Below are 26,450 nucleotides of genomic sequence, written 5' to 3' on the forward strand. Positions count from 1 at the left end.
GTTAAAACAAAGATTTTCTTCGGGCCATTAATACGATAATAAACGCATTGATCATGTTTGCTTTGATGGAGGTCGTAACTTTTTAGTGAGGTTGACAGTTTTTAATTCCATATACGACTAGATTGCTTCAGACCATAAATCGCCTTCTTTAAACGACAGACTTTGTTTCCTTCACGGTATCCCTTGGCGACTAAACGTGTTTTGTATTTTATGACGTGTCCTGCAGCATCGGTTTTTGTCTTCCATTTATAAGGGATTGCCTTTTTCCTTTTAGTAGATCTACGAGCTTCCAAGTGTTGTTGGCTTTCAAACCTTCGAATTCAGCAATCATCGCCAACTTCCACTCGCCACTTTGCTCACTAGACAACGATGCTTCAACGGATTTAGGTTCTACGGAAACATTATACAGACCAGTATTTTGCAATTAAAATAAATTTTTAGGGTACTTTCCTGAGGGCGGGCGCCTTTTTTCGCTCCGCTCAAACAATTGCGATCATGGATTAGCAGATTGTCCTACCATTTGCAAAGAGGGCGCAAGAAAAGCTGCTTTGATGACGCTCCTCCTGTCGTGGTGACATCTTTGTTGGCTTCTTTGGATACCTGTTTTGGTTTAGAAATTTTCATAAAAAAATTTTCGTAAAATTCATCTTCTTCGACACGAATATTGACTAAGCCTCTCGTTCGACAATTCCAGCTCTCGCGGAATTTTCCACGTCTCGCATCATGTATCTCGCCGCGTACTGTGTAAACACGATATCCTTTCGTTTGTTCGTCAATTCCAAGAACAATACATTTACTGGCATGAGGTATTTCTGAAATTTCTTTTTCTTCGGATCGGTAACACGGCAAGCAACGACACATTCGAATACTTTCACATTAATTAAATTTGGCTCTCGTTTGCGCCAAATATCTTCGGAAGTTCTTCTATGATTTCTATGACTCTATGTGTTTGTGCTTGCATACGTGTGTACCGTGGTGTGTACGCACTTTACTTAAACATAGTGTTCTCCCTATATACATGTCGGCATGCATGCATGCAGCATATATGTCGACATGCATGTAGCCTAAAATTTACATGTCGACATGTAAAATATGAAAAAAAAAATTATTTTGATGAAAAAAAATTTTTTTTAAAGAAAAAAAAAATAAAATATTTTTACTTTTTTAGTAGCTATTAAAGACCGATACAATAAAAGTCAAATGTTTTGTGTTAAATAGCTTTTAAAAACATTACGACAAATAGAATGTTTTAAAATTTTTCTTATTTTTGAACAAAAGTTTTGAGATTTTAAAAAGAGCTTGACTATATTTTTCTATCAATAATGGAAAAGTTTCAATGAAAAAAAAATGGAACTATAGTTTAACGAAAATAGATATTTTTCAGATTGGTTAAGCTACATAATGGTAAAAAATTACTTAGAATTTAAATATGTCTTAATTTGAAAATCGGTAGTCGACATCACGATTTGATATTTTTAAAATTTCTAATTTTTTTTCATCAATTTTGAAAATTATTTTATTCAATTCTTTATTTAATTATTAATTCATTTTTAATTTAGTGTGAAAAAAAAAATATTTTTTTCTTTAAAAAACTGAAATTTTGACTATTGAAATTTGTGAGCCTTTATGCACATGCATGTCGACATATATGCTGCATGCATGCATGGTTTTTTTACATGCAGCATGTGCCGAACACTACTTAAACATTTCGCGAAAACGCGTGATTGTCTTTTTGTGTGTGGATTGGTGTCGTAGGTGTGTAGGAGTTTACATCTGTAAACAAAAGAAGAAATCATACACACACAGATCCAGAATATTAGATTTTAATAAGCAACAAACATGTCGCAAACAAAAAAAAACAAATTGAAACAAAGCCTTTGACCTCAAATATTGCTTATGAAATAGCAAAAATAATCATGGAGCAAAAACTGATGTACCCCGAACCCGACTTGGAAATTTCGGTTGCTAATGGGTCCGAAATAGTAGAGAGAGCACAGGATGCCAAAAAGTTGGACTGGAATAAGTACAAAATGTAAGTATTTTTTCAGATTTTAAAAAAAAATTTTAGATTCAAATCATCATTTTAATTAGATCATATTTTTAAAATTTTCTTTTTTTGATTTTATTATTTTAGCACTTCAAAAGCCTATTATGACGCATTCGAGCTCTATGCCATCATGGGCAAAGATGATCCTTACTTTTTTGACCAGCACGAAGAATTTGTTCAGCTTTACCCAGACCGTCCGTACGAGAGCACTTTGGCGATGGCAGTTTATCTGCCCTATGCTGGCCTGACCCACACCAAAAAGGGAAGCAGACTCCAGCAGCACAATCGAGGCGTAAGTAAATTTTTAAAATTTTAATTAATTTATTTAAAAATAACAAACTTAACTTATAACAATAAATATAACAATAAAAATAACAATGATTAACAATAACATTAACAAAATATATTAACAAAATAATAAAAACTTAACTTATAACATTAAAAATAACAATAATTAACAATAAAAGTAACAATGATAACAAAATAATAAAAACTTAACTTAAAAACTTAACTTATAACAATAAAAATAACAATGATAACAAAATAATAAAAACTTAACTTATAACAATAAATAATAACAATTTTTATTTTTTCAGTACAAAGCTGCAAATATGGCGAATCCCGAAGATGACACGTTCCGTTACGGAACACAGGGACAGACCTACTTACACATCACTGAAGCACTCGAGGGAAGACCACTTGTTAGAGCCACATTGCCACAACATATATGGAGAATGTTACAAACGCGCCGATTAAATTTGGTCGGGAGATTCTTCCAGAATGGAACTTGCAAACAACCACAAGTTCCAATTATGGGTACAACGGGGCACCAGCTGAATTTAAAAACCTCTTGGATGAAATTGGCATGGAGGGGGACACGGAACGACTTGGAAAGGATTTTGGGATATACGCCGTTAACACTCTCGTCAACAACATGCTCGTCAAAAATTTTTCATAATTTTTTTTTAATTATTATTTTTTTTTAATTATTATTTTTTTTAATTATTATTTTTTTTTTAATTATTAATTTTTTTAAATCAATTAATTTATTTTTTTTTTTTTAATTATTTAGTTTTTTTACATTTAGTTTATTTGTTGTTTAGTTTTTTTAATTATTTAATTATTAGTTTTTTTTATCATTAAGTTTATTTATTTTTTGTTTTTTTTTTTATAATTTTTATTAAATATAATTTAATTTCAAACATTCAAAAATCCTGAATTTTAAATTTAATTATAAAAGTCCAGACCTGATTACCTTATTGTGATGTCCATCTAAAAATAATAAACTTTTGCTTTGGTGATTTTTCCGTCGTGTGTTTTCCGTAGCTCGTACAAATCCATAGAAACTTTAAACCTCAATATCTCAGGAACCAAGCACTAGACTTTAGCTATATAAAACCCAATTTAAGCAGGTTTTCTTATTCTATTAGAAAAATTTAACTTCAGAATTTTCACTGTACTAGGGTATACCTATATATTATTTTTTTTTCGTTCATTAATAATTTAAGGCCGCTCCAAATGAAAATCAAAAATAAAGTCCAAAATTTTTTATAATAAAATGGAGGGGGGCAAAATAAAAAAAAATTTTTGAAATACTTATTTTCATACAAAATGACAGAATTTTAGCAATTTTTGATCGTTGATCAACATTTTTGTTGTTTTTTAATAATCTTCTTTGAAATTTTCAAATTAAAAATTGATTTTAGATCATTTTAAATTAAAAATTGAAAAATTAAAATTTCATAAAAAATAACTGTCAAAAAAATTTGAAAAAAAATTCAGTAATTTTATGAAAAATATTTTTAGAGAAGAAAATTTAAGTTGAAATATGGTTTTCAAAACAAAAATTAAAATAATTGAAAATTTTTTATAAATTTATTTGAGTATGTCTTGAAAAACTATGAAAATACACCAAAAATGAAATGATGAAATTTTTAACTTTTTTTTTTTATTTTGCCCCATTGGATTTTTGACTTTTTGAATGGGGCATCGAACTTTATTTTTGATTTTCATTTGGATCGGCCTAACTTATTTTTTTATAACTGACATAATAAAAAAATTTGTTTGAAGTAAAATTTCCTAGTATTTTATTTCCTAGTCTTCTTCAATATAACCAACAATGTTTGTACAAATAAACGTACGTTAGTACAAAGAAAAATATAAATAGAGGTACTAAAAGTGTATCTTCATTAAACAATAAAAATAATAAAGGATATAATTTCATTAATAAAAATCAATTCAAATTAAAATAAATTACATAATTATTATACAAATCGATTGTGATCGACTGTGATTGATTTTGTGAGCTAAATATGTCTTCAATATTATTATTAATATCTTATGAAAGAACAAACTAGGTATACTAGTGTTTTACGCATGTATATTATAGAGTGCGCAGTTTGTGGATCAGAATTTTGTTGGCTATGTATGAAAATCATAACCGATTTACATTTTCTCAGTCCCTCAGGTTGCACGTTTTGGGGTAAAAAGCCATGGTCAAAAAAGAAAAAGTTACTTTGGCAAATAGGCACTATATTTGGAGCTCCAATAGGTATTGGTCTTTTGGCATGCATTGCTATACCAACAGTTTGTATAGCTGTTCCAATATGGGTAGGACGAAAGATACACTCAAAATTGAAAACGGCAAAAAAACGGAAAAGAAATCTATCCATATTTGGTGCAGTTTTGGCATCGATAGTTGTATCACCAATCTTAGCTGCTTTATCCGTAGTTATAGGTGTTCCAATATTATTGTTTTACGTTTATGGCGTTGTGCCACTATCTTTATGCAGAGCGGGATGTTCTACTGTTTATAATAGCAACGGCCAAATAGATATGTGTGATAACAGCAACTTCAGATCAGGTGTACTGTGTTTAAATACTATTTGAATTTTATCACTTTCTTTATTTCAATGTACTTTTGTTTGTCTCACAGATACACAAAATCTAGAGGATGTTTCGCAACTGCGAGGAACAAGTATTGGAGATATTAGCTTGACCATACTGAGCAATTCCACAAATCCTGGAACATCAGCAACAGCATCTTCCAATGCTGATTCAAACTTAGCTTTAGCTGGGAGCATTTTAAGGTAAAAATAAGCAAAACAAAACTTTTATACATATATTAATGTTTATTATCATGCTTTTTTTAATGGTAAAGTAATGGTAGATGCCAACCAAAAATATGAAAACTAGAATCTAAATTTTTATAATATAACATATTTCAAGATAAAATTACAATGCCAAAATAATTATTTACATATTTTAAACTAGGAGTGAATTTGTTTTCTTCAAATAAACATCTTCATATCAAATCATCAGTATGCTTTTGATCATTGTATTACCAAGCCAAAATAAGTCAGTGTGTATAGTTCAATATTCAATAAATTATATAAAAACTACTTAGATTGACTCTTAATTCAGCTGTCACAAAAACAAGAATCTTCTAAATTATTTTTAATCCACTTTATGTAATTGGCTACTCTGGTATACACGCCTATAAGTATTTAAAAAAAAACTTGAAAATAAATCGAAATGATGTTATTTAAGATCTTACCAGGATACATTTTTCTACCGCAACCTATGAAAGTTATTAATAATATATTAAAAACTATGTGTAAATTGATTATTTTTATCATAAAAATAAATTACCTATTCCCCAAGATACGATGCCTACATTAGAAAAATTTTTATTAAACATTTGTCGTAATATATGATTAGATAATCAATTTTGTTTTAACTATTTTACTTTTTAAAATTTGTATTAATGTAAAAATCGTATTAATCAATTATATAAAACAGCTGATAAATACAAAACTCCCGAAAAATCCCCCAAGCCATGTGGCTTAAATGCTTAAAGTAAATTCAAATAGTTGATAATAATCTTTTTAGCAAAACAAAATTGACCATCACAATGATTTTCAAAATGTGAGCTTCATAAAACATACCAACTATTTCGTGTTTGCCTCCTTTATTAACGACTAGCGCACCACCTGAGTCTCCCTGATTTAATATTAATTTAATTTAAAAGGCATAGTTTTCCACTATTCATTAGCACGACGACCAGCATCTCAACGGGTACAGTTTGAATCGGATTCTTGTTGCACAGATCAAAACGTTTTACAAAAAATGTACAAAATGGAACGATTCTCTATTATGAGTTATTTGAATAATTTGACAGAAATTTGCAGCATCTCTCAGAAAGAGACTAAAAATTATTCTGACTTCCTTTGTAAAGAAAACCTACAAATTTTTTCAATTCGCCTCATATTTTAAAGGCTTATAACGTATACTAGACATCAGTTACAAATTTAATCGTTCACTTTTTTGAAACGTACAGCAACGATCCATTAAATTGACCGGTTAAGAAGCTGCTCGTTGCGTAAGCCAGTGATTTGATTTAAATTTAATAACAAAAAAAAACAGAAATGATGATATTATTATTACCTGACATGAGTCTTTATTACTTGTTTTTCCTCCGGCACATAACTAAAAAAATAAGACAAAAGTCGGATTAAATTTTTATAAAAATAATCATTGTGTGGTAGTGAAACTTCAGGGTTTCTACATTCAAGTGATGACTTACCATGTTGCTTGTTATTCTTGAAGCTTTATATTTCATGGATTTACACTCTTGATTAGATAAAATTGGAACTTCGACTTTCTGTATTTCTGCTGGCAACGATCCTCCTTCCGAAGTTCTACCCCATCCCGCGACAATACCAGTATTGCCTGTTTAAAAAAATTGAAATTTATAAATAATGAAACTTATATTATTAATAACAGTTTTTTAGAATATGAAAATTGGAACCAAAGTTCTCTTAATTTGCACTAAATATAATTGAAAGTTTTTTTTTTATTGTAGAATTTCTCCTACCTGCATATTCTGAGTACTCCTTAGGTAGACAAATTGGCCGTATACTTCTTGAAAAAGTTATTGGTTTCCTTAGTTTTAAAAGAGCAATATCATTGTTATAAGAGCTAGTATCAAAACCCTTATGTTTTTTAATTGAAATAACTGCACGCATTTTTGCTGATGTGTCGGTTGTACTGAATTGATTATGGTCTCCTAAAACAACACGGATCTTGTTTCGCTTAAGTCTGAAAATTAATTTCATTATTAGTTCACGTAAAATTTGGGTTATTAAAAAACTTAAAATCAGCAAGAAACGAACCTATAAACACAATGTGCTGCTGATAAGACATAATCTTGATTTAAAACACTGGCACCACAATGAAACTGACCATCGTATACTAATCGAGCCACCCATGGATATTCTTTAATTATATTTTATGTTACTTTAAAAATTTTCTTAAATTATTTAAAATTCTATAGCTATTCATTTACCATTCAAACCAGTAGGAACTCCACCAATTATTCTGTTTTCTAAATTAGGCTTACCACAGTCTTAAATAAAGAAAATATATTAAGACTCATACATTAAGATTCATTAAGACTAAACCTCTTCAAAATAAAGATAATTAAAAATCACTTTCTAATAGAAAAAAAATCGAACGAAAATTTATTGATTGATACATAAAATTTACAGCTCATCTAATCGACTACGTTTTTTTTAAATAAATAAATCTCACCACAACTGCATGACTTTGGTCCGACCGAACTATCTGTATCTAAATCGTCTAAGCTCTCGAGTCCAAATAAAGAATCAAACAAAAATCGTGCTTCATTTTTAGAAACGCTTCGCTTAGAGTTTTGAAGTAATAAAAGCAGGATAATATTTACACGAGAGTTAAATACCATTTTCAACTGTTGAAAAAGTAAAACTAACGGTACCGCACTACAAATTGCTCGTAGTTCATTTTATGAGGTACAAAAAACGTTTTCATGTTATAATCTGTCTGTCTTGACTGATCTTCTTATTAGTTATTGTCAATTGAATCAAAATTATTTAATATTTTTTTTAATTACTATTTATTTATTTAATTTTATTGATAAGAAAATACGACTTAACTTCATGAAATATGATTTAAATAATTATCAGCATAAAAATACGCACAAGTCTAAAAGACAGTGAAATTTTTTAACAAATGTTGTGATTTGTCACACGATTTCACATATATGTACCTCATGTACATATATGAATAAGTAGCTCAACGGAGTTTATCATAGGAGTTTGATTCCCATAGCATATTCATGATTTTTGTTAAGTGACAGTAAATTTTCCAACTGAAGCCTGAAATTCCGCAGGACCATAAACTTAACAATATTAAATAAAGAATGACAAAATATACTCAAAAAGGTTTAATTTTTTTTATTACTGCTTCATTGCTTTTTGTCAGATCATACCAAGGTATGTAATATATTATAGAAACAAAAATAATCTATAGAACCACTGTCCCACCCAAGTTACTTTATATACAGCTACAGCATTATACTAAAATAAAAGACGAATGGCTAAACCGTATTTCAAAGTGTTTATTTTTTCTGAGTTTATTCTTTCTAAGAGTTCTAGGAACATTTTCTATTTATTTTCTGAGATTTCCCCAATTTTTTATTTCCACCAAGAACCATTGACCCTGAACATATGACAAAAACATACTTCCGACGGACGGACTTCCGACATTAAAGCCTTATTAAAAAAAAATTGAAATGCGGTACAAATATCGTATGTTTTACATAGTTATACATACATATATTTACTCTTGTATGTTTTATTTTGCCTTTTACAGCTGTTAATCAGCTGAGTTTTATTTATTAGCTTTTTACTTGCCATTCGTTGTGGCAAAGGAAAAATCTCGAAGCATGTTCATGTAAAATGTTAAATTTATCGATCTGTATTAATATTTGATTTATGTACATTGCAGAATGTGATCAAACTTTTGTATCCAGAGCAGGAACAAACTCAAATGGAACTTTTAGCGCTCCCAATTTACTTAATCCTTCCAATTCTCTCAAACAATGTCTGTACATATTTTTAGCAGGACCCGGCCAGCGGGTTGATGTAAAGTTTAATACTTTTAATTTGAGAGGTAATCCACCTGAGTAAGTGTTATAAAATTAATTAATGATATGAAAATACAAAAAAAAAAAAAAAATTTCACAGTGGATCTGCCGTAGGAGAAATACCTGCGTAAGTACTCTATTATTTTTACTTACAATTAAATAAATGAAAGAAATTTTTAATTCTAAAGATGTCTGCACGAATACATGGATATATATGCAGAAATACAATCCTCAGACCCAGCAGAGTTGATAAATTCCCCTTTTAGTGGCAGACATTGTGGGCCAATACCACCCAGGAGACGAGTATCGCTATACAGAGCAATAGCATTGTCATTCTTTACTACAAAAAATGTTACAACTCCAGATGTATTTGAAGGCACATACGGATTTATAAATGAATGTAAGAATTTTGTTTTTATTTTATAGAATTGGTTATTCAATATTTAATGTAATAGCTGAATATGAAGTTGGTACACCGGTTGTTGGATCACCATGTTCATATGTTGTGAATTTTGCTCAAAAACGTACTGGAGTAATTATTTCTCCGACTTATCCAGGTATGTTTCAAAGTTTAAAAATTGCTCTTATAATATATGAACAAATGTTAAAATGCAATAGGTGCGTACCCGAAAGCCATGTCTTGTACTTATCAATTTATTGGAAAGCCTGGACAAAGAGTGAGAATCGAAATGAGGGTAAATATGCAAATTTTAGTTAAGTAATCAAAACTTGATAAATATTAAAATTTTATTACAGGACTTCGATTTGTTTTATGGAGGACCTCAGTATGTATTTAGTAAATATAAATATTAAAATATATGTATGTAAACTTTATTGTTTAGTTGTCCATTTGATTTTGTTCGAATATACGACGGAGCAGATAGTAACGCTGCTGTAATAGGAACATATTGTGGCCAACAACGAAATTTAGTACTTTACTCAAGTGAATCTAATTTGTTCATTCATTTTTACACTCTACGACGAACTGCAAATACTCAAAATAGAGGTTTTAAAGGAATTTTTGAATTTAGTGAAAGTTTTGTTAAGCTCGACTTCATACGTAAGTCTTCATAGGATTTTACATCTTCTCGTAACTTTAGATTTCAATTTCTTATATGTATTTTACTTTTAGGAGAAAATGCCGGTGTCCATATAAGAGGAACTGAATGTGACCAAAAAATTTTATCCAAACGAGAGAGCTCTGGTTTTGTTTACTCTCCTAACTATCCATTCCCTTACATACCTAAAGTAGTTTGTAGGTACGGAAAAAATGCTTCTTATTTTAAACTTATACTGTCATTTTTCACTACTTTCTTTATGTACCTAGGTATTTTATATATGGGATGCAAGATGCTCAAAACCTTGAAAGAGTTCGAATGGAATTTTCCATATTTGAAATTCCAAAGGGAGATCATAAAGACAAAGGAGAGTAAGTGATTTGATTAGTTGAATACACGTTTTTCGATACACAATTGTAAAAAAATTATCTAGCTCAAATTGCACAGACGGTTATCTTAAAATGTATCTCAAAGGGCAAGAAGTTGAAGGAGCATATGATAAATTTGATCATGAATTTTGTGGAAATGAATTACCGTACGCAGTTGTTAGTGATGGTCCTCGGCTTGTTATGGTATTCAGCTCGGGAGAGCTACAAGGAAGAGGATTTAAGGTGAACTTTTAATTCAACAGTTATTTCTGTAATATTTCCTCATATTTTGTTTCCACAGGCAAAATACTCGTTTGAAACTGAATATAAAATACCAGGTACAGCAGCTCCGGACGGAAGTTGTAGTTTTACTTACAAGAGCACATCAAGGAAAAAAGGAGAATTCAATAGTCCGAGATATCCTTCAAATTATCCTTCAGATACCAACTGCTCATTTGTGTTTTTAGCTACACCAAATGAACAAGTTACTATAATTTTCGATAATTTCAAAATAAGAGCCGATAACGCAAATTCTACTGGAGGAGCTTATGGGTTCGAAAAAAATAAAAAAAGTTAATTTTATTTAGTTAAATTTTTATATATATATACTTATATTAGGAATACAGTATGTTATGAAGATTGGTTAGAGCTATATGTGTTATACAGAGATAAAAGTGACTTGTTTTTAGGTAATTGATGTGAAATTGAGAAAAATGTAAAAATAGACTACTTAAAAAATTCGTTTTGAATCATGTTTTTTGCACATTTTTAGGACGTTATTGCGGCTATACTTCTCCAGGTCCTGTTGAAAGTCCTAGAAATGCAGTTGGGTTGAAAGCAATTTTACATACTGATAGTGAAAATGTAGCAAGTGGTTTTAAAGCACGATATATATTTGAAGTAGCTAAGTCTATCTTTGGAGATTGCGGCAGTAATTTCACAGGTCAAGATTACGGAATTGTAGTGTCTCCAAATTATCCATCAAACTACTTGGGTCCTGGAAAAGGACTTGCCTCAAAAACGTGTAATTGGTATATTACCGCTAGAACAGGCTATAAATTACTTTTGAATTTTGAATCTTTTGCCGTTGAAGGAGATCCTTCAAGTAAGACATTTTTACAGCATTTAATTTATTTTATTTTATTTTTTAAATTAAAAAAAACAGCTAGAGGATGTGCAGCAGCTGTAGTAAGAGTTTGGTTGTCTCCGGAATTCGATGTACCTCCTTTAGAGCATTGTGGTGAAAAAGGAGCAACCGAACATTGGCAATATGTCTCTCAGGGGCAAACCACCAGAATAAGTTTCACGAGTGCAGATAAAGCTATTGGGGCGCAAGTAAGTTAAAGTAGCATAATCTCCCTTTTTTGTTTTTTGTATATTTGTCATTTGTATATTTGTAAATGTTTTTTAGGGGTTTCGATTAATTTGGACCGAGGTTCAGGATATGAACCAAGTAGCACAACATTCTGGTTCTAGTTCCTCCACCACTTGTGAGCCAATGTTTCATTTTCAATGTGAAGTATCAAATTACTGCATTTCAACTAAATTAAAATGTAATGGAGTGAAAAATTGTGGCTCAGATGATAACAGCGATGAAATTAATTGTTAGTTTGTTTCAGAATTCAATTCATCTGTGAATAAATATATGTATTATTATTTTGAATGCATAATAAACTTTGCTATAAGTTGAAATTTCACGCATATATTAATTTTTAAAAAATAAATTTCTGCCGTTCTATTCTACAGATCCAAAATTTCTTTTGTTTTTTTTTAAATAAATTTTATTGAATTATCTTTAAACGATCATTAAAATGATTTTAATATTTGTTCTTCTCATCTTCATACCTCTTTTACTTAAAATCTACTACAACACAGTATGATTGTAGGCATATTATGTTACAATTTTGGTGGGAGTATGATATATATACAATAACGTTTGGTCGCTTGACTTTACTTTTAAGTTTCCTTCAAATAATTTGGGCATAGATTTTATTTATTAAAAGTAAACTATTGTGCAATGTGTTTTAATCACATGAATTTAAAAAAAACTATCTAAAATATAATTATAAGTTTTTAGAAAAAGATGTGAAAGGATTTAATTTTTCAATAAAAATTGTAGTCGAATATTGATAGTTAAGATAAAAAATGGGTAATCAACATTTAATTATTTTGTTTCTTAATAATAATTAATTTGTGTTAAGAACAGCAAATCTACTTATCATAAAAGGTGACCTAAATCTCGTGTCGTACATAATATTCTTACTTTTGTGCTTTAATTTTGGTTTTTTAAAGAGATAAAAATATTTATCAAGTACTTAGTTTTAAATGCAAAACTGTTTTTTTTTGCGTAAATGATTTACTTTAAACTAAAATTAAGGGAGGGGAGCCTTTTAAACTCTGTTGCAAACAATCAAAAGATGTAACCTTGTTTTATTCAGATTTCTAAGAGATCTATGGAATATATAAAAATTTCTCTTTCTAATATATTGTTAGATTTCGATATGAGAAAAGTTAAAAATGATGATTGTCATTTTGATGAACATATTGGGACGGATTATGACTTTAAACGAGAAGTGGTTTGGTTTAACGCAATTGGTTTTCTGATGTTAATGTTAACTGGCTTTGTGGGGATTTTGGCAGCTGTGTTTGGCTATTGCTGTTGGCAAACAACACTTTGGAGTAAGTATAATAAGAGAGTTTCTAAAAATTAATAATGTTTGTTATGTAATTCAAGGTTTACTTCTGGCCTATGGGGCTGGCATTGGTGTTACAATGGGTATTTTATAAGGCTTTACTATTTGAAAAAAAAAAAAAAAATATATATTTTTTTTCTATAAAAGGGGCGCATCGACATTTCACACATCGTGCATTCAAAGTGGTTCCTTGGTTTCGAGTTATACTCATAATCTTACATACTATCGCAGGACAGGTGTGTAAATCATATGAAACAATATTTGTATCTTTCTAATGTATTTATTTCACTCATATTTTTTTAGAATTGCTTATGGGTATGGGTAAGAGACCATAGACAGCATCATAAATTTTCTGATACAGATGCTGATCCACACAATGCTACTAGAGGTTTTTTCTTTTCACATGTAGGTTGGTTAATGTCAAAAAAACATCCAAAAGTAAGAATTGCATGAATTTAAAAAAATAATGAAAATTATTTGAAATTATTAAATCACTTTTTTTCTTAAGGTAATTGAATATGGGAAAAAAATTGACATGTCGGATATAGAAGCAGATCCATTAATTATGTTTCAGAAACGGTCTGATTTTCTTATTGTCTGAATTGTTACTTTTTTTATTTTTTATGACATAATTTATTTTTTTATTGCAGACATTACAAAGTTTTGTATACATTTTTCGCATTGGTCATTCCTAGTTTTATTCCACTTCTATGGGGAGAAAATATTTACATGTCATTTTTAGTATCTTATTTTGGTCGAACAGCCATAAATTTAAACGTAACCTGGCTTGTGAACAGTGCTGCACATCTCTATGGAATGCATCCTTATAACCGGTAAATTTTACAAAAAATAGTACAACATACCTAGCATTTAAAAAATTAAATGCACGAAAATAATTGATTAGAGCATTTAGTTTAAAAATTTTTGAAAAATGTTTTTATTATGGTTTGCAGAAATATTATGCCAGTAGAGTCAATTTTTGTGTCACTTTTGACTGTAGGAGAGGGTTGGCACAATTATCACCATGTTTTTCCTTGGGACTACAGAGCATCGGAATTAGGCATGCCGTTTAACGTTACATGTAAACTAATAGACATTTTGGCTAAAATGGGAATCATTTACGATTTAAGACAAGCATCACCTAATATTGTAATCAAATTTTTCATCTTTTTAATATTAAAAATGTTATGTAAAGTATTTTTGATTTTAGATAAGTAGTACTATCAGCAAAAAAGGAGACGGATCTCATCCTTGTGCGCGAGGTCAACTAAGAAGGACATGGACAGATTTAATGGTGTTGTGGGCTCATTCTTTGAATTTGCCTTACATATTTAAGTATATAAGAAATATGGCAGAAACAAATAATCGAATAACACAAAAAAATGTTAAATCAAGTGAAAGCACTATGAAATTTAAGTAAATTTTATGCTTTCCTTCAAGAAACCAATAAAAACTAAATAGGTTCTCTTAAACATTGTAATTTTATTATGATATAGCTCAAAATAGAACTAACACTTCACCTAGAACCATTTTTTGTGACATCTTTGATGTATTTCTAACATATTTTTAAGATGGAGGTAAACTAACAGATACTGCATTATCTAGCCTGTGAATGAAAAATTAAAGCAAAGCTTTATTAAGAGATATATAAGGGACTCACCATTTACTTTCAGTTCGAATCATACTTGCATGTGGGTCGAGTGCCACATTTTTTAGTGAGCTTCCAAGAGCCTTTCGTAGATGAATCAACTCTTGGCTGGTTTTATTTTTGATGCAATCGTATTTATCTTTCCACGACACTTCTTGTTGTAACTGTTTTTTCAACATCATTAACTCATTTTCCAAAGAGGATATTTTTTTATTTTGTTGTATGTCAGACTTTAAAAAATTAAATCATCAATAAACACATTTCATACAACGTTGAAAGGGAATTCAAAATATACCTGAACAAATTCACCATAGTGGTTGGGACGACTATCAACTTCAAAATCTTTATCCATTTTATTGGAAAAACTTGAGTTATCATATCTATTAGAGTCTTCATTAGTTCCTTTCCATTGAAGTAGTTTCAATTGTGAATCTATGTTTGATTTCTGAATTTCCAAATTGGCAACCTGCTCTTGATACTTTTGCAACTGTGTAGCAATACTCTGATTTTGGCGTTTTGTTTCTGCCACATTTTGTTGCGCAGATTCAAGCCGTTCAGATAATATTCTTTGTTCATTTTCGCTATTTAGTAATGCTTTTTGTAACTGCTTATTTTTTTCATCACAATTAATTAGCATTTGTTCTTGGTTGCTTTTTATCTTTTGAACATGTTTTATTTCAGCACGTAATTCAGCTTCCAATACGGCTGACTGTTCTATTTTGGATTTGAGTTGGTCGATTGTCAATTTCATGTTGGCGCAACACTCTTCAAGAGAAGCGATGCATTTCGACTGATTTTCAACTTTCTCTTGTAACATTTTTATACTGTTATCCTTATCTTGCAAAATCATTTGATGTCTTTGCAAATCACCTTCTAGAGCTATCTTTTGAAGATCCAAACGTGAGAGCTTAGCTTCTGCATGCGCTAACTCATCTTTAACACTATTGTTTTCAGTTTCTAAGCAAGATATTGCTTGTCTACATTGCTCTAAATGATCCTAACAATTAAAAACATTTTAACAAATATAGAAAAGATTTATTCTATTCCTTACCTCTAAATGCTTTTTACTCAAATTGATGTCATGAATAGCATTTTCAAGTTGACTTTTGTTTTCGTGTAATATCCTTACTTCGTCGCATTTGGATTTTAGTGCAGCTTCGACATTTTTCAATGCTGCTGATTTTTGTGAATATTTGGTTTCAGCGTTCACTTTTTCATGCTGTGTTGTATTTAAAAGAACTTGAATTTTATTTAACTTGTTTTCAATCCGCTTTTCTTGCTCTGAAGATTGTAACAGTTTCTTTTCTGCAACTGATAACTTACTTGCCAAAGCTTCCTTTAAATTAAAACGTATAAAAATAGTTATCAAGTTCCTCTCCAAAATTTGAAAGCTAAACTATTTTGTAGGGTGCAGCAAATACTGTACATTCAAATTTTTATAAAGTATATACTGTATGTACTGTACTATGCTGTACTTTGGTGTACATTCAAAAACTCTAATTTTTGGAAAAATCAAATTTTTTTTTTATTTTTTTGAAGAAAAATATTATGGTCATTCATACTAATTGTCACTAATTTCGCCTAATAATATTTTAAAAGTAAAAAAGTGGGTAAATATTTAAAAAAAAAATTTTTTTTTCCAAAAATTTTTATCAATTTTGGTTAAAAATCCTTAAATATTTTAAATGTACTGTACATTCTAAAAATTTCTCAAGTGTATATACATGTATATACCGGTACATTAAAGTACTGTACATACATCTGCTGCACTCTACTATTTTGATTATTACCTGATCCCGTTCTAATTGTCCTATATAATGCATCAAAGCCTTCATTCCAATTGTAGCTTGATCTGGCTCAATTATAAACATGTCAATAGACTCATGATTTGCACTTCGATCCATACCAGATTGTAATACATGATGGCCAGGAATAATAATTGATCCATCAGGCTGTATTCCACAAATACATCGAAGCATACTACTAATGGTAGATAATTTATTCTCCAATGATCGTTTTCTTTCTAGTAAGAATGTTCTCTCCTTTTCCAAACTACAATTTTTATTATCTAATCCAGATATTTTAGCTTTTAGCTCTTGTATTTGTTGAGTCGCATCTGCTAAACAAATTTCTAAATTATGTTTTTTATCTTGTAGCTTTTGTTCATTTATTCGTGTCTCTTCGTACTGGTTTTGCAATCCATGTTCAAAGTTACTCCACTTGTGCCGTTCTTGATTTGTTTGACATATGGTGTGATGAAGCTCTTGGCGCGCGGAGTTCAAAAGCCCTTCTAAATCAGTAATCTAATAATCATTATAAGCAAAGTTATAAAATTACAAAGAAAAAACATATTTTAAATCGATTATATCACCTGTTTCGTCGCATGAATTAATTGATGTGAGAGTCTTTCACGTTCTTCGGTCTCATTGTTCAATCTTTAATAACAATTTTCAAATAGTACTTAAATATTTTTATAATAAATAATTGTTACCTTGATCGTAGTTCTTTTTCCAAAATATCCTTTTCTGATATAGTCACTTTCATCTTATCACATTCATCTTTCTTATGCGAAAGAGATGTTTTTATTTTTGCTGATTCAATTTCACTGTCTTGAAGTCGCTTTGACAAATCATTACATTGTTCCAATACCCTTTTGTTTGTATCTTCCAATTGCATTATTTTGTTATTATTATTATCAAGCGTTTTCTTCATTTCTCGTCTAAAAATTTAATTATACAAAAATTATTTAGTACAAACCTTAATATTTTGAAAGAAACATAAAAAATATTACAAATGTAAATAATTTGCTTATATTTTTACTTACTTTGTTGTTTCTAGTTGTTTGACGTTTTCCCGTAGAGCTTTAGCACTTTCAGCAAATGTATTTCTTTCTAAACTGATGTCTGTTATTTGTTTTCTATAATCCATTAACTCTTTACGTAGTCCCTCTATAAGACTCTCAGCTATTATCAAATAAAAAATGGGTAAATAATGATTTGCGTCTTATTGTTATTACGATTAAAAGACCAAACGCCTCATATTTCGGTTTGAACATATGGGTTTTACGTCAAGCTATATGTAATTTAGTAATATTAAACTACAAAAGTACTCAATTTTTCATTAGTTTAAATTAAATTACAATATACGAGTACCCACGAAATATGTACGTACACTGACCTAAACTAAAGATTTTTACTAAAGATCTTTATGGCCTTATTGTGGTTTTCCAAAAACCCATACGATCATTAATATGCTCATTGATATACTAAAAATCCTTACGTTCCAACAGAAAATTAAGGCGTGTGGCCAGTAATAAAATTTACAAGCTAATTTAACGAACCTTCATTCAATCTCATTGATAATTCATTTGATTTTATTTTTAAAGCGTTACTTTTGTCTTCTTCCAATTTCGTTACCGTTTTTAATTCTGAAATTTCTTTGAAAAGGCTTTCCTTTTCATCATTTAATTTTGATACCAATGTGTCAGATGCATGTTTTACATCTTCTAAATGTAATCGTAAATTTTCTAACTCGTTCTTCAAAGATACACATTCATCTCGTAATGAAGATATCAAACGTTTATCTTGGTCGTGTTGACATTTTGCTTCTCGTTTAGTTTTGGAATGATTCTCAGCTTCCTTTTCCAAATCTTGTAATGCCTGCTCCAAACGAAGAACTATATGTTGTTTATCTTTTTGTGCACAATTATACACATTTTGTTTTTCATTTTCAGCTTTCAATAACATTTCTTCATGTTGTTGGATGAAAGCGGTATGCTGATCTTGCAGTGAGTTATATTTGATTTTTATCTTCTCTATTTCTGTGTTCTTTTCTAATTCGAGGTCGTGCAAAGCTTGTTGCAGACGTTTTTCAGATGTTGATTGTAGATGTGCCTTTTCTGCGTTAAATTGAACAATATTATCATCAATCAACTGTTTCAACTTTGAAAGTTTTTGGACAAAATCACCCTCTAGTTTTGAAATATCAGAAGAAAACTTTATTTTTAGGTTTGCTAGATTTTTTTCAGACATTTCAAATTCTCTCTTTGTTAACTGCAACTGGTTCATAGCTTTTTCATAATTTTCAGATTTCTCTTTATATTTTTCATTCAATTGAGCCAATTTATGTTCATTGTTATCTATTGTTGATAATGAATCATGAAGTCTTCCTTCTAAAGCATTTTTCTCCGTTTTTAAGGTTGTTATGATTTCTTGATACGTTTCGATATCTTTTTCTAGTTTTTCTATGAAAGATTGTTTCGATTCATTCTGTTTTATTAATTCTTCAATGTTTTTATTCAAACGATTATTTATTTGAGTTGCTTGTTCAATTCTTTGTTTAAAACGTAGTAATTCAGTATTTAAAAAATCGTTTTTCCTATTAGCTACAGTTAATTTGTTACAGAGCTCTTCTCTTTCTTTTTGTGTTTGACAAAGAAGTTCTTCTAATTTAGAATTATTATTGTGAGCACAAGAGAGTTTGTCTTCCAAATTTTTCTTTTCAGACTCTATTTGCAATCGAATTTTTTCACTCCCAATCAATTCTTTCTTGAGAATATCTATGTCTGTATGTAACTCTGATATTTTTTCAGATAAACATATCAATTCGTTTTTTAATGTTTCTTTTTCATTTTCCAACATACTGTTTGCCTTTTGACCATTTTCCTTTACCAATAAGGCATTATCTAGTTCTGTTTTAAGTGTGCAACATTCTTTTGAGACCGTGTCCAGCATATTTTTTAAATTTCTGATTTCATTTTCATATTTGGAATTACTAAGTTTTTCATCACTTAATTGATGTTCTAGCACGTCTGATTTTAAGCAGGTTTTGTGCAATTCCTCTTGTAAAAGTAGAATTTCCTCTTTTAATCTACTATTTCCCATTTCCAATCCACTATTTAAATAAAAATAAAGTAAAAAATTAAATTTAATGGCTTAATAGCCATTTACAGAAATTGTGTTCAAAATTTCAAGGCAAGCAAAAATGTGTAGGCGAAACAATAATTAACTTAGCAAAAATAAATACAAAATTGTTTGTTCATTTTACTTACTTTAAAGTCATGTAATGTAACTCTTCCTTTTTTAAATTATTTTTAATATCGTCTTGAAGATGTGCCTTTTCTTCTTCAATGTTGTCTAATTCTTTTTGTAATTTGGATAATACCAACTCTTTTTTATTCAATTCATTTGATAACTTTTCATTCTATAAAAAAATCATTATTTAATATATACCTACATTGTAAAACGCAAAACATAAAATTTTAAGTTTGTACCGTTAATGTAATATCCGACATCATCTGATCCAATGTGAACTTTTCTGATCGTATGCTTTCAAGATTATACTGTAAATTTTCTTTTTCCTTAACAAGCTCTGATATTGTTAATTGCTGCTCTTCACATTTTTCGTTCAATCTAGGAAGCTCACGAAGAAAATTGATTTTTTCATCAGAAAGTTCATTTACATGTGCTTTTAGTTTACTGATTTCATTACTTAATTCTTGAAGTTTATTTTGGTTTTCATTAATAGATTTGTTGTAGTTAGAAATGGTAGCTTGTACTGCTAAAGTTGTACTCTCAGCAAGGCTACGATAATCCATATTTTGATTAAACCTAGTAAAACAAGAATAAAATCAAAAGATCTCTCGTTTTATTTACAAATAAAAATTCTATGTTATTTGACTTGACTTGCCTGACTTTTCTTGCAAAAGACTCAAGAACGGAATCGAATGGTTTTTGGTTGTCATTATTAAAATCTGATACTATAGAGCGCGCAATTTCTGTCAATGCATTCTGTAAGTGTTGCGATTCTCCTATTACTGTATATGTGGTCTCAGCATGACAACGTAGTTCATCATATTTTCTTTTAAGAAGCTCGTACTCACGTTGTAAACAATTAAACGCATTTTCGCGATCACACAGATCTACTTTAAGCTTGTTGTAATGTTCATTAAGACCGGCTAGTTGATTATGAATGTCATAATTGTTCTTTTCTAACTGAACAAATTCGCATGTTTGTAGCTTTTTCTTTTGTTCAGACAGAATTCGTACTTGATTTACAACTGCAGGAAGATCCTTAGTAACATCGTCCATTTCAAAATGAAATGTTTTCATTTTTTCTTTAACCTCAAAATGTATATCAGCGCAAGATTTTTTTAAATCTTGAATTTCCCTTTGAAGCTGCTTGATAATTAAAAAGTCAATATTCGGAGCCTTAAACACTTCCTGAAATTATAAATAAAATATGAATTTCTTTTTCTCTTAAAAGTCTTCTATGTTACATTTTCTACTAATTTTTCAAATTCTCCATGCAATCCGTATACATTCCATGTTCTTTCAATTTCTTCTATTAATGTATCGATAGTTCCATCGATTTCTTGCAGTAAACGTTTCCCCTCAAATAATTCATTTGAAATATCTTTGTTTCTAAAAATCAATTTTAGTTGAAGTGAATTGAATGTAAAGAATGTTGGTAAATGTTACAATTACCAAGGGTGTTCCAAAAACGTATCTTGTTTCGCGTTCCTATCCCATAATTTTTATTAAAAATGGCCATGGATGATATAGAATTTATATATAAATTTTGAAACACTTTTTCATTTTTGACTTTCAATTTTGACATTTTACACTATTTAAGAGGTCATTAAAAATAACCACATAATAAAATATTAAAAATAAGTTAAAAATAACGAACAAAAAATATGAAAATTGTTTTTTAGAAAAATTTTTCAAAATAATTTTTGGAAAGGAAAAATTAAGTCAAAACGCTAATTTATATAGAAAATATCATAGAAAATGACTCAAAATTGAACGATTTTATTACTTTTCCATACTAAACAGTACTAAAAACGATAATCTATATAAAATTTCTATATCCCCAATACCCCATGGTTTTATTTTCAAACATGTAACGCGAAACAGAAAACGGTTTTGGGACACCCTAAATAAAAACATATATTTTTATATTTAATTGGAAAGAAATTGTTATATTAAATCATTTCTCGTAATTTAGTAGTTACCTTTTTATAGTTGTAACAAGTTGATCTTTCAACTCTTTAACAAAAGAACTGGATGCATTTCCAAAAATTTCACTGTCATATGTGTTAATTGAAACCTACAAAACCATTTAAAAAAATATTTCTAGTAATGTGTAGCTAGGGTTAAATGAGAGTTAAATGCAACATAATAAAAAAAGGTTTACCTCACTGAAATTCTCGGTGTCTACTCTACAAGATATTGAGTTTTCAAGTTTGAAATCTTGGATTTTGCTTTTCACTCTTTTTAGTAAATTCAAATGAGATGACTGATTATCACTGTAGAATATTAATTTTTGCTTATATCGATTGATATTTTCTTTGAGCTTTATTTTTAAGCACTTGTTTTGCTTAACTAAGCAGCCTGCATCTTCTAATGGTTTCATTTTTTTTAATTCCAGTTATTAACACGATAAAATTAAATGTTTATACATTTAAAAAACTATAAACTTTGCCATAAAAAATTAACTTTATTTTTTGTTAAACTTTAACGACAAATGTAAAACGCGACTACTTCAAACGAAATCGAAGTCAGGAAAAAAACTTCAACATCGTACTTTTTGTTAGAATTCATAAATGTAACCATGGTAACTTAATGACGTAATTGTATTTAAGTTTGTGTGGTTCCTGGCACCAAAATATTACATGTGTGGAGAAAATGGTTTTAATATTGAGCTTTTAAATGTATGGGTTATATTTTACTGATACTCTTTCTGTATTTTTATTTTGAATTTAAGCTAATATTCAGATTAGCAATAGAATTTAGCGAATTTCATGATCGACTTTTTAACCTTTTAGTTACCTTACATGACGGTTTACATTTTAAAATGATAGAATCCATTCCCAGCCATTTTATCCACCCTTTTGGATCCACCATCAGAATTTATTTTAAGTAAATATGTAACTAGATCTAACGCAGCCCACAACTTAATTTTATTTATTAAGTATTTAATATGTGTACATATATGTAATTTATAATATGGGAAGTAAAAAAAGAAGAAACATGAGATCTGTAAGATTGTGGGTTATTTATTACCACATTTCGAAGGAAAATACTAAGTAGAGATTCAAGACAAGCAAGCAAAAATTACGTGAAATCTTATGTGAAAACAACCTATCTGTATAATATTATTTCTCAAATATAACGTGAGTACAATCGGAAAATATATGGCAAATTGTTCAGAATTTTGAGACGCATCTTTTGGTGGTTGAATGAAGTCTCTCACAGTTTTCTTTCATGCCGTTATGGTCAATTTTGTGATTTTTGGTATACAGGTTTATATAGGAGGGTCCCATTTGATACATAAAAGTTGAAAGTTTAATGATGGGAGTACCTTCATTCAAAGATTTCATTTTGTTTTGCCCTACTTTGAGCCCTCTATCTCTTAAAATAAAAAAGTTATGGCTGGGACAGACACAGGAATACGGTAGTGAGTTGTAGGAAAATGTATATAATAATACAGTTTATCAAAAAACTTATTATGCAATGTTTCATTTTTAACCTTTAAATTTGGAACTTCTTTCCTTATTGGAAGACCTTTAATAAAATTGGGAGAAGGAGAACCAGCAGTGCAAAAAGTATTACTTTAAATGAAATTTTTTATATTTGTCTTTAGAAAATTAAGAGAATCGGTTTTGATCAATAAATGTTTTCCTTTACAAATTTGAGCGTTTTTGATGTATAATGTAAAAAAAAATAAGCAAATTTATGTATTTTTAATTTTTTTGTTCGTAATTGCTCCAAATACACGATATCCCTCTTGGGAATTTTCAAAACAATTAGGATGAAGGATATCTAAAACATTTTTAACAGTTGTAACATCCTCTTGAGTTGCTTTATTCAAAACAATTTCAGCTAATAAAATTTTCACAAATTTCTTTATGAAGCCTGCTACTTAGTGATGTTTTAACTCCACCATATATCTTAATATTCTTTTATTTTATGTGTGGTACAGGATAACTATTTCATCTCGTTTTAATTTCTAAAAAATATCATATACGTACAATAATAATTAAATGTATAAATTATATTATGTTTCAAACGATGCTGCCGCCACATCAGAATCAACTATTCTTTTAAATGTAATACATGCATCTTTGCTGCCTTACTGATCAAACACACTTGTCCAAAGTGTTACTGTTATTAAAACCGCTTCAAAATTATTTTAAAATTTGCCCAAAATTAAAAAGTTTAAAAATATTTTTCTTTTTACAAAAAAGTAATTTTGGTAGAATTATTTTTTAAAAATATTTTTGTGGTCACATTTTATCACTATTTTAAATTTTCTGACCAAACGGTTCGTTTCCGACCATACATTTCATTGTAAAAATTGATTTAATTGAGACGACAAACAAAAGATACTTTTTTTTTTGATGGACCTAACGATCAACTATTAAGTTTTTTATTTCTATTCCTGTTTCATGGAAAAATTAATACCGTGATTATGGTATTTTTTAGAATGGAATGCACCATAAGAATGATGTAGGATATGTTATACAAATACATTGTACTTTATAGTACTATAGTATAGTAAAATATATATAAAATATTATAAAAATGTGTCTAAACAATTTTAAAATGTTTTTGATTGAGTAAATTTAAAAAAGTTTAAAATATTGAAATAAATTGACCCTGATTTTGAAAAAAAACCCACAAGACAAGCATGTATTTTTGTTTAATTTAGCATATTTTTTATATTAAATCTTGTCCTGTGCCCGTAATGCCCATTATAGGGATGTGAGATGTTGAGCACATGTATGGAAAGGAAAATTATTTTTTCCCGTTTTTTTAATTTATATGCATAGGTAAAACATTCAGGAAGAACTAAAAAATTTCGATGAGTCAGTCCACAACAACAAACATGACTTTTGTTTCAAAATTAAAAAAAATCATTATTATAACGGAAATACCAAAAAATATTTTAATATTAAACAACGAAATAAAAAGAAGTAAAAATTATAAATTTAAATAAAAAATTTTAATAAAATTTTAATATAAAAAAATAATATTTAAAAGTACCTTGAATTAGCTAAGCAAATTCGAATTGTAGTATATGTTTGTTATACAGTCCAAAATACCCGTTATGATGTTTAGTACCCGTTATGATGTTTAGTTTATGAGAAATGAGTTATAAAAAAATAAACATTTGAAAGCCCTAATTTACACAAGAGTTTTTCCCATACTCCCGGCGGACTGGCCATATGGGCATTTGGGCAAAAGCCACGTGGGCCGGGTCGATTTTGAGACAAAAATTACACATTTTTTACAAATTACAAAAATTACAAATTTTTTGATTATTTTAAACTGCTATTGAAATTTTTACTAATTTTTAAAAATATTTTTCACTAAAACGGCCGTTTAACAACAAAAAATTTTATTTTCAACAATTTTTTTTTTCAGAATTTGAGACTGTTCATTAAAATGCCTGGGCCGTTTTGAGCTAGGACTCCGCCTCTACAAAAATTTTAATTTTTTTCAAAAATTTCTCGGCTATAAAAATAAAAATGTAATTTTTTCGCCATTTTTTTTTTAACTTTGAGACCTGGGCTTTAGATTTTTTTGTTCAAGCCGGGAAATTCTATGCCTGAATTCGAATTCTTTGGAAAGTTTAAATACTGTCGTTTAGTACCTTACTGCCTTTGATTCTAACAATTTTTCGATGTTTTTAGGCCGGCGTTTCACAAAATGGGCCCTTTTTGTGCGGTAAAAACAATGTAGTATATCAAACATATACTACAAAAATACATTAAGTTAAAAAAATAGTAAAAAAAACAAACTAAAAAGGAGTAAACAAGAGTTTTGTGCAGGGTTCTCCCCATAATATGAAATTATTAGTTTAATGTCCAAAATAGAAATTAACAAAATTGCCATACAGTTATAACAGAAAAACAGAATTAACAGAAAAATTCGGAAGAATCTAAAAAAAATTAAAGGGGCAAAATAAAAAAAAATTTTGAAATACTTTTTCAAAAATTTGAACAAATTTGGGCCTTCAATGAAAATTTTAGAAGTTTTTGTGTTATTTACATTGAGATTCGATGATTTAAAATTGATTTCAGAGTATTTCAAGTTAAAAATTTAAACAAATAAAATATTTTTAAAAAATTTTCATATTTTTTTAAAAAAAATGGAAAGAGGCCAAAAAATGGCCAATTTTGATGACATTTTTAACTTTTTTTTATTTTGCCCCATTGGATTTTCGGCTTTTAAAATGTGGCAGGGGACAAAAACAGAGAAAAAAATTTGGAGCGGCCTAAATTAAAAAAAAAACAAGAGATTAATTCAAAAAATTAATTCAATTTATAAAACTCACTAGAATTCCGTTCTTTGCTGATTTTTTATCCAATTTTCTACCGTTTTTCTCCTTCAGTTCACCTCCCACTTTCACGATTGGTTGATTTTTCTTCTTACTCCCACATCTGTCTACCAATCAGTGCAGAGACTGCAAAATTTCACTGCATTCATTACTTTTTCTCATTGATTCCTTAGTATAACTGTGAGTATTTATCACTTTCATAATTCTCACCACAAGTACATCTCGCGATGCATTTTCGTACTGCACTTTGATCTCGCAAGCAGTCTAGTGTATTTTTTTATATTATTCTTTCAACTAATCTTTCTAATGAATGTTTGAATCCAAGA

The 26,450-nt window shown here is 29.1% G+C and overlaps 4 protein-coding genes across 7 annotated transcripts; 2 read left to right on the forward strand and 2 right to left on the reverse strand.

Moving 5' to 3' along the window:
* Positions 1–5,210: 5,210 nt before the first annotated feature.
* On the reverse strand, positions 5,211–7,836 carry LOC134834613 (trypsin-1). The gene is made up of 10 exons (XM_063849346.1): positions 7,640–7,836; positions 7,395–7,454; positions 7,222–7,324; positions 6,924–7,147; positions 6,633–6,778; positions 6,494–6,535; positions 5,995–6,049; positions 5,699–5,719; positions 5,604–5,627; positions 5,211–5,543 (listed from the first exon to the last, which is right to left on the reverse strand). The coding sequence occupies exons 1-10, from the start codon at positions 7,806–7,808 to the stop codon at positions 5,467–5,469; spliced, it is 921 nt and encodes a 306-aa protein (XP_063705416.1). The 5' UTR covers positions 7,809–7,836; the 3' UTR covers positions 5,211–5,466.
* Positions 7,837–8,240: 404 nt separating this feature from the next.
* Positions 8,241–12,097, forward strand: LOC134833326 (tolloid-like protein 2). 4 transcript variants are annotated; one of them, XM_063847610.1, is made up of 16 exons: positions 8,241–8,358; positions 8,873–9,050; positions 9,112–9,138; positions 9,200–9,411; positions 9,467–9,568; positions 9,630–9,706; positions 9,768–9,796; positions 9,854–10,071; positions 10,144–10,270; positions 10,339–10,440; positions 10,503–10,680; positions 10,739–10,989; positions 11,056–11,126; positions 11,210–11,542; positions 11,603–11,772; positions 11,849–12,097. In XM_063847610.1, the coding sequence occupies exons 1-16, from the start codon at positions 8,286–8,288 to the stop codon at positions 12,044–12,046; spliced, it is 2,346 nt and encodes a 781-aa protein (XP_063703680.1). In that variant the 5' UTR covers positions 8,241–8,285; the 3' UTR covers positions 12,047–12,097. The 4 variants fall into 4 exon arrangements, with proteins under 4 accessions (XP_063703680.1, XP_063703683.1, XP_063703684.1 ...); XM_063847613.1 differs by lacking the exon at positions 8,241–8,358 and adding an exon at positions 8,746–8,818; XM_063847614.1 differs by lacking the exon at positions 8,241–8,358 and adding an exon at positions 8,746–8,818 and having other exon boundaries at positions 8,873–9,037.
* Positions 12,098–12,938: 841 nt separating this feature from the next.
* LOC134835331 (acyl-CoA Delta12-desaturase-like) lies at positions 12,939–14,550 on the forward strand. Its single transcript, XM_063850205.1, has 8 exons — positions 12,939–13,116; positions 13,172–13,213; positions 13,278–13,366; positions 13,434–13,568; positions 13,639–13,709; positions 13,781–13,963; positions 14,084–14,279; positions 14,341–14,550. Exons 1-8 carry the CDS (start codon positions 12,939–12,941, stop codon positions 14,548–14,550), a joined length of 1,104 nt encoding a protein of 367 aa, XP_063706275.1.
* Positions 14,551–14,643: 93 nt separating this feature from the next.
* LOC134835332 (rootletin) lies at positions 14,644–20,867 on the reverse strand. The gene is made up of 13 exons (XM_063850206.1): positions 20,467–20,867; positions 20,051–20,387; positions 19,829–19,980; positions 19,421–19,671; positions 18,119–19,354; positions 17,603–17,741; positions 17,270–17,497; positions 17,150–17,213; positions 16,569–17,081; positions 15,830–16,114; positions 15,074–15,775; positions 14,791–15,008; positions 14,644–14,736 (listed from the first exon to the last, which is right to left on the reverse strand). Exons 1-13 carry the CDS (start codon positions 20,865–20,867, stop codon positions 14,697–14,699), a joined length of 4,566 nt encoding a protein of 1,521 aa, XP_063706276.1. The 3' UTR covers positions 14,644–14,696.
* Positions 20,868–26,450: the final 5,583 nt, after the last annotated feature.

The sequence above is a fragment of the Culicoides brevitarsis genome, chromosome 3 (assembly GCF_036172545.1).
Source record: "Culicoides brevitarsis isolate CSIRO-B50_1 chromosome 3, AGI_CSIRO_Cbre_v1, whole genome shotgun sequence".
In the NCBI taxonomy this organism is placed as follows: domain Eukaryota; kingdom Metazoa; phylum Arthropoda; class Insecta; order Diptera; family Ceratopogonidae; genus Culicoides; species Culicoides brevitarsis.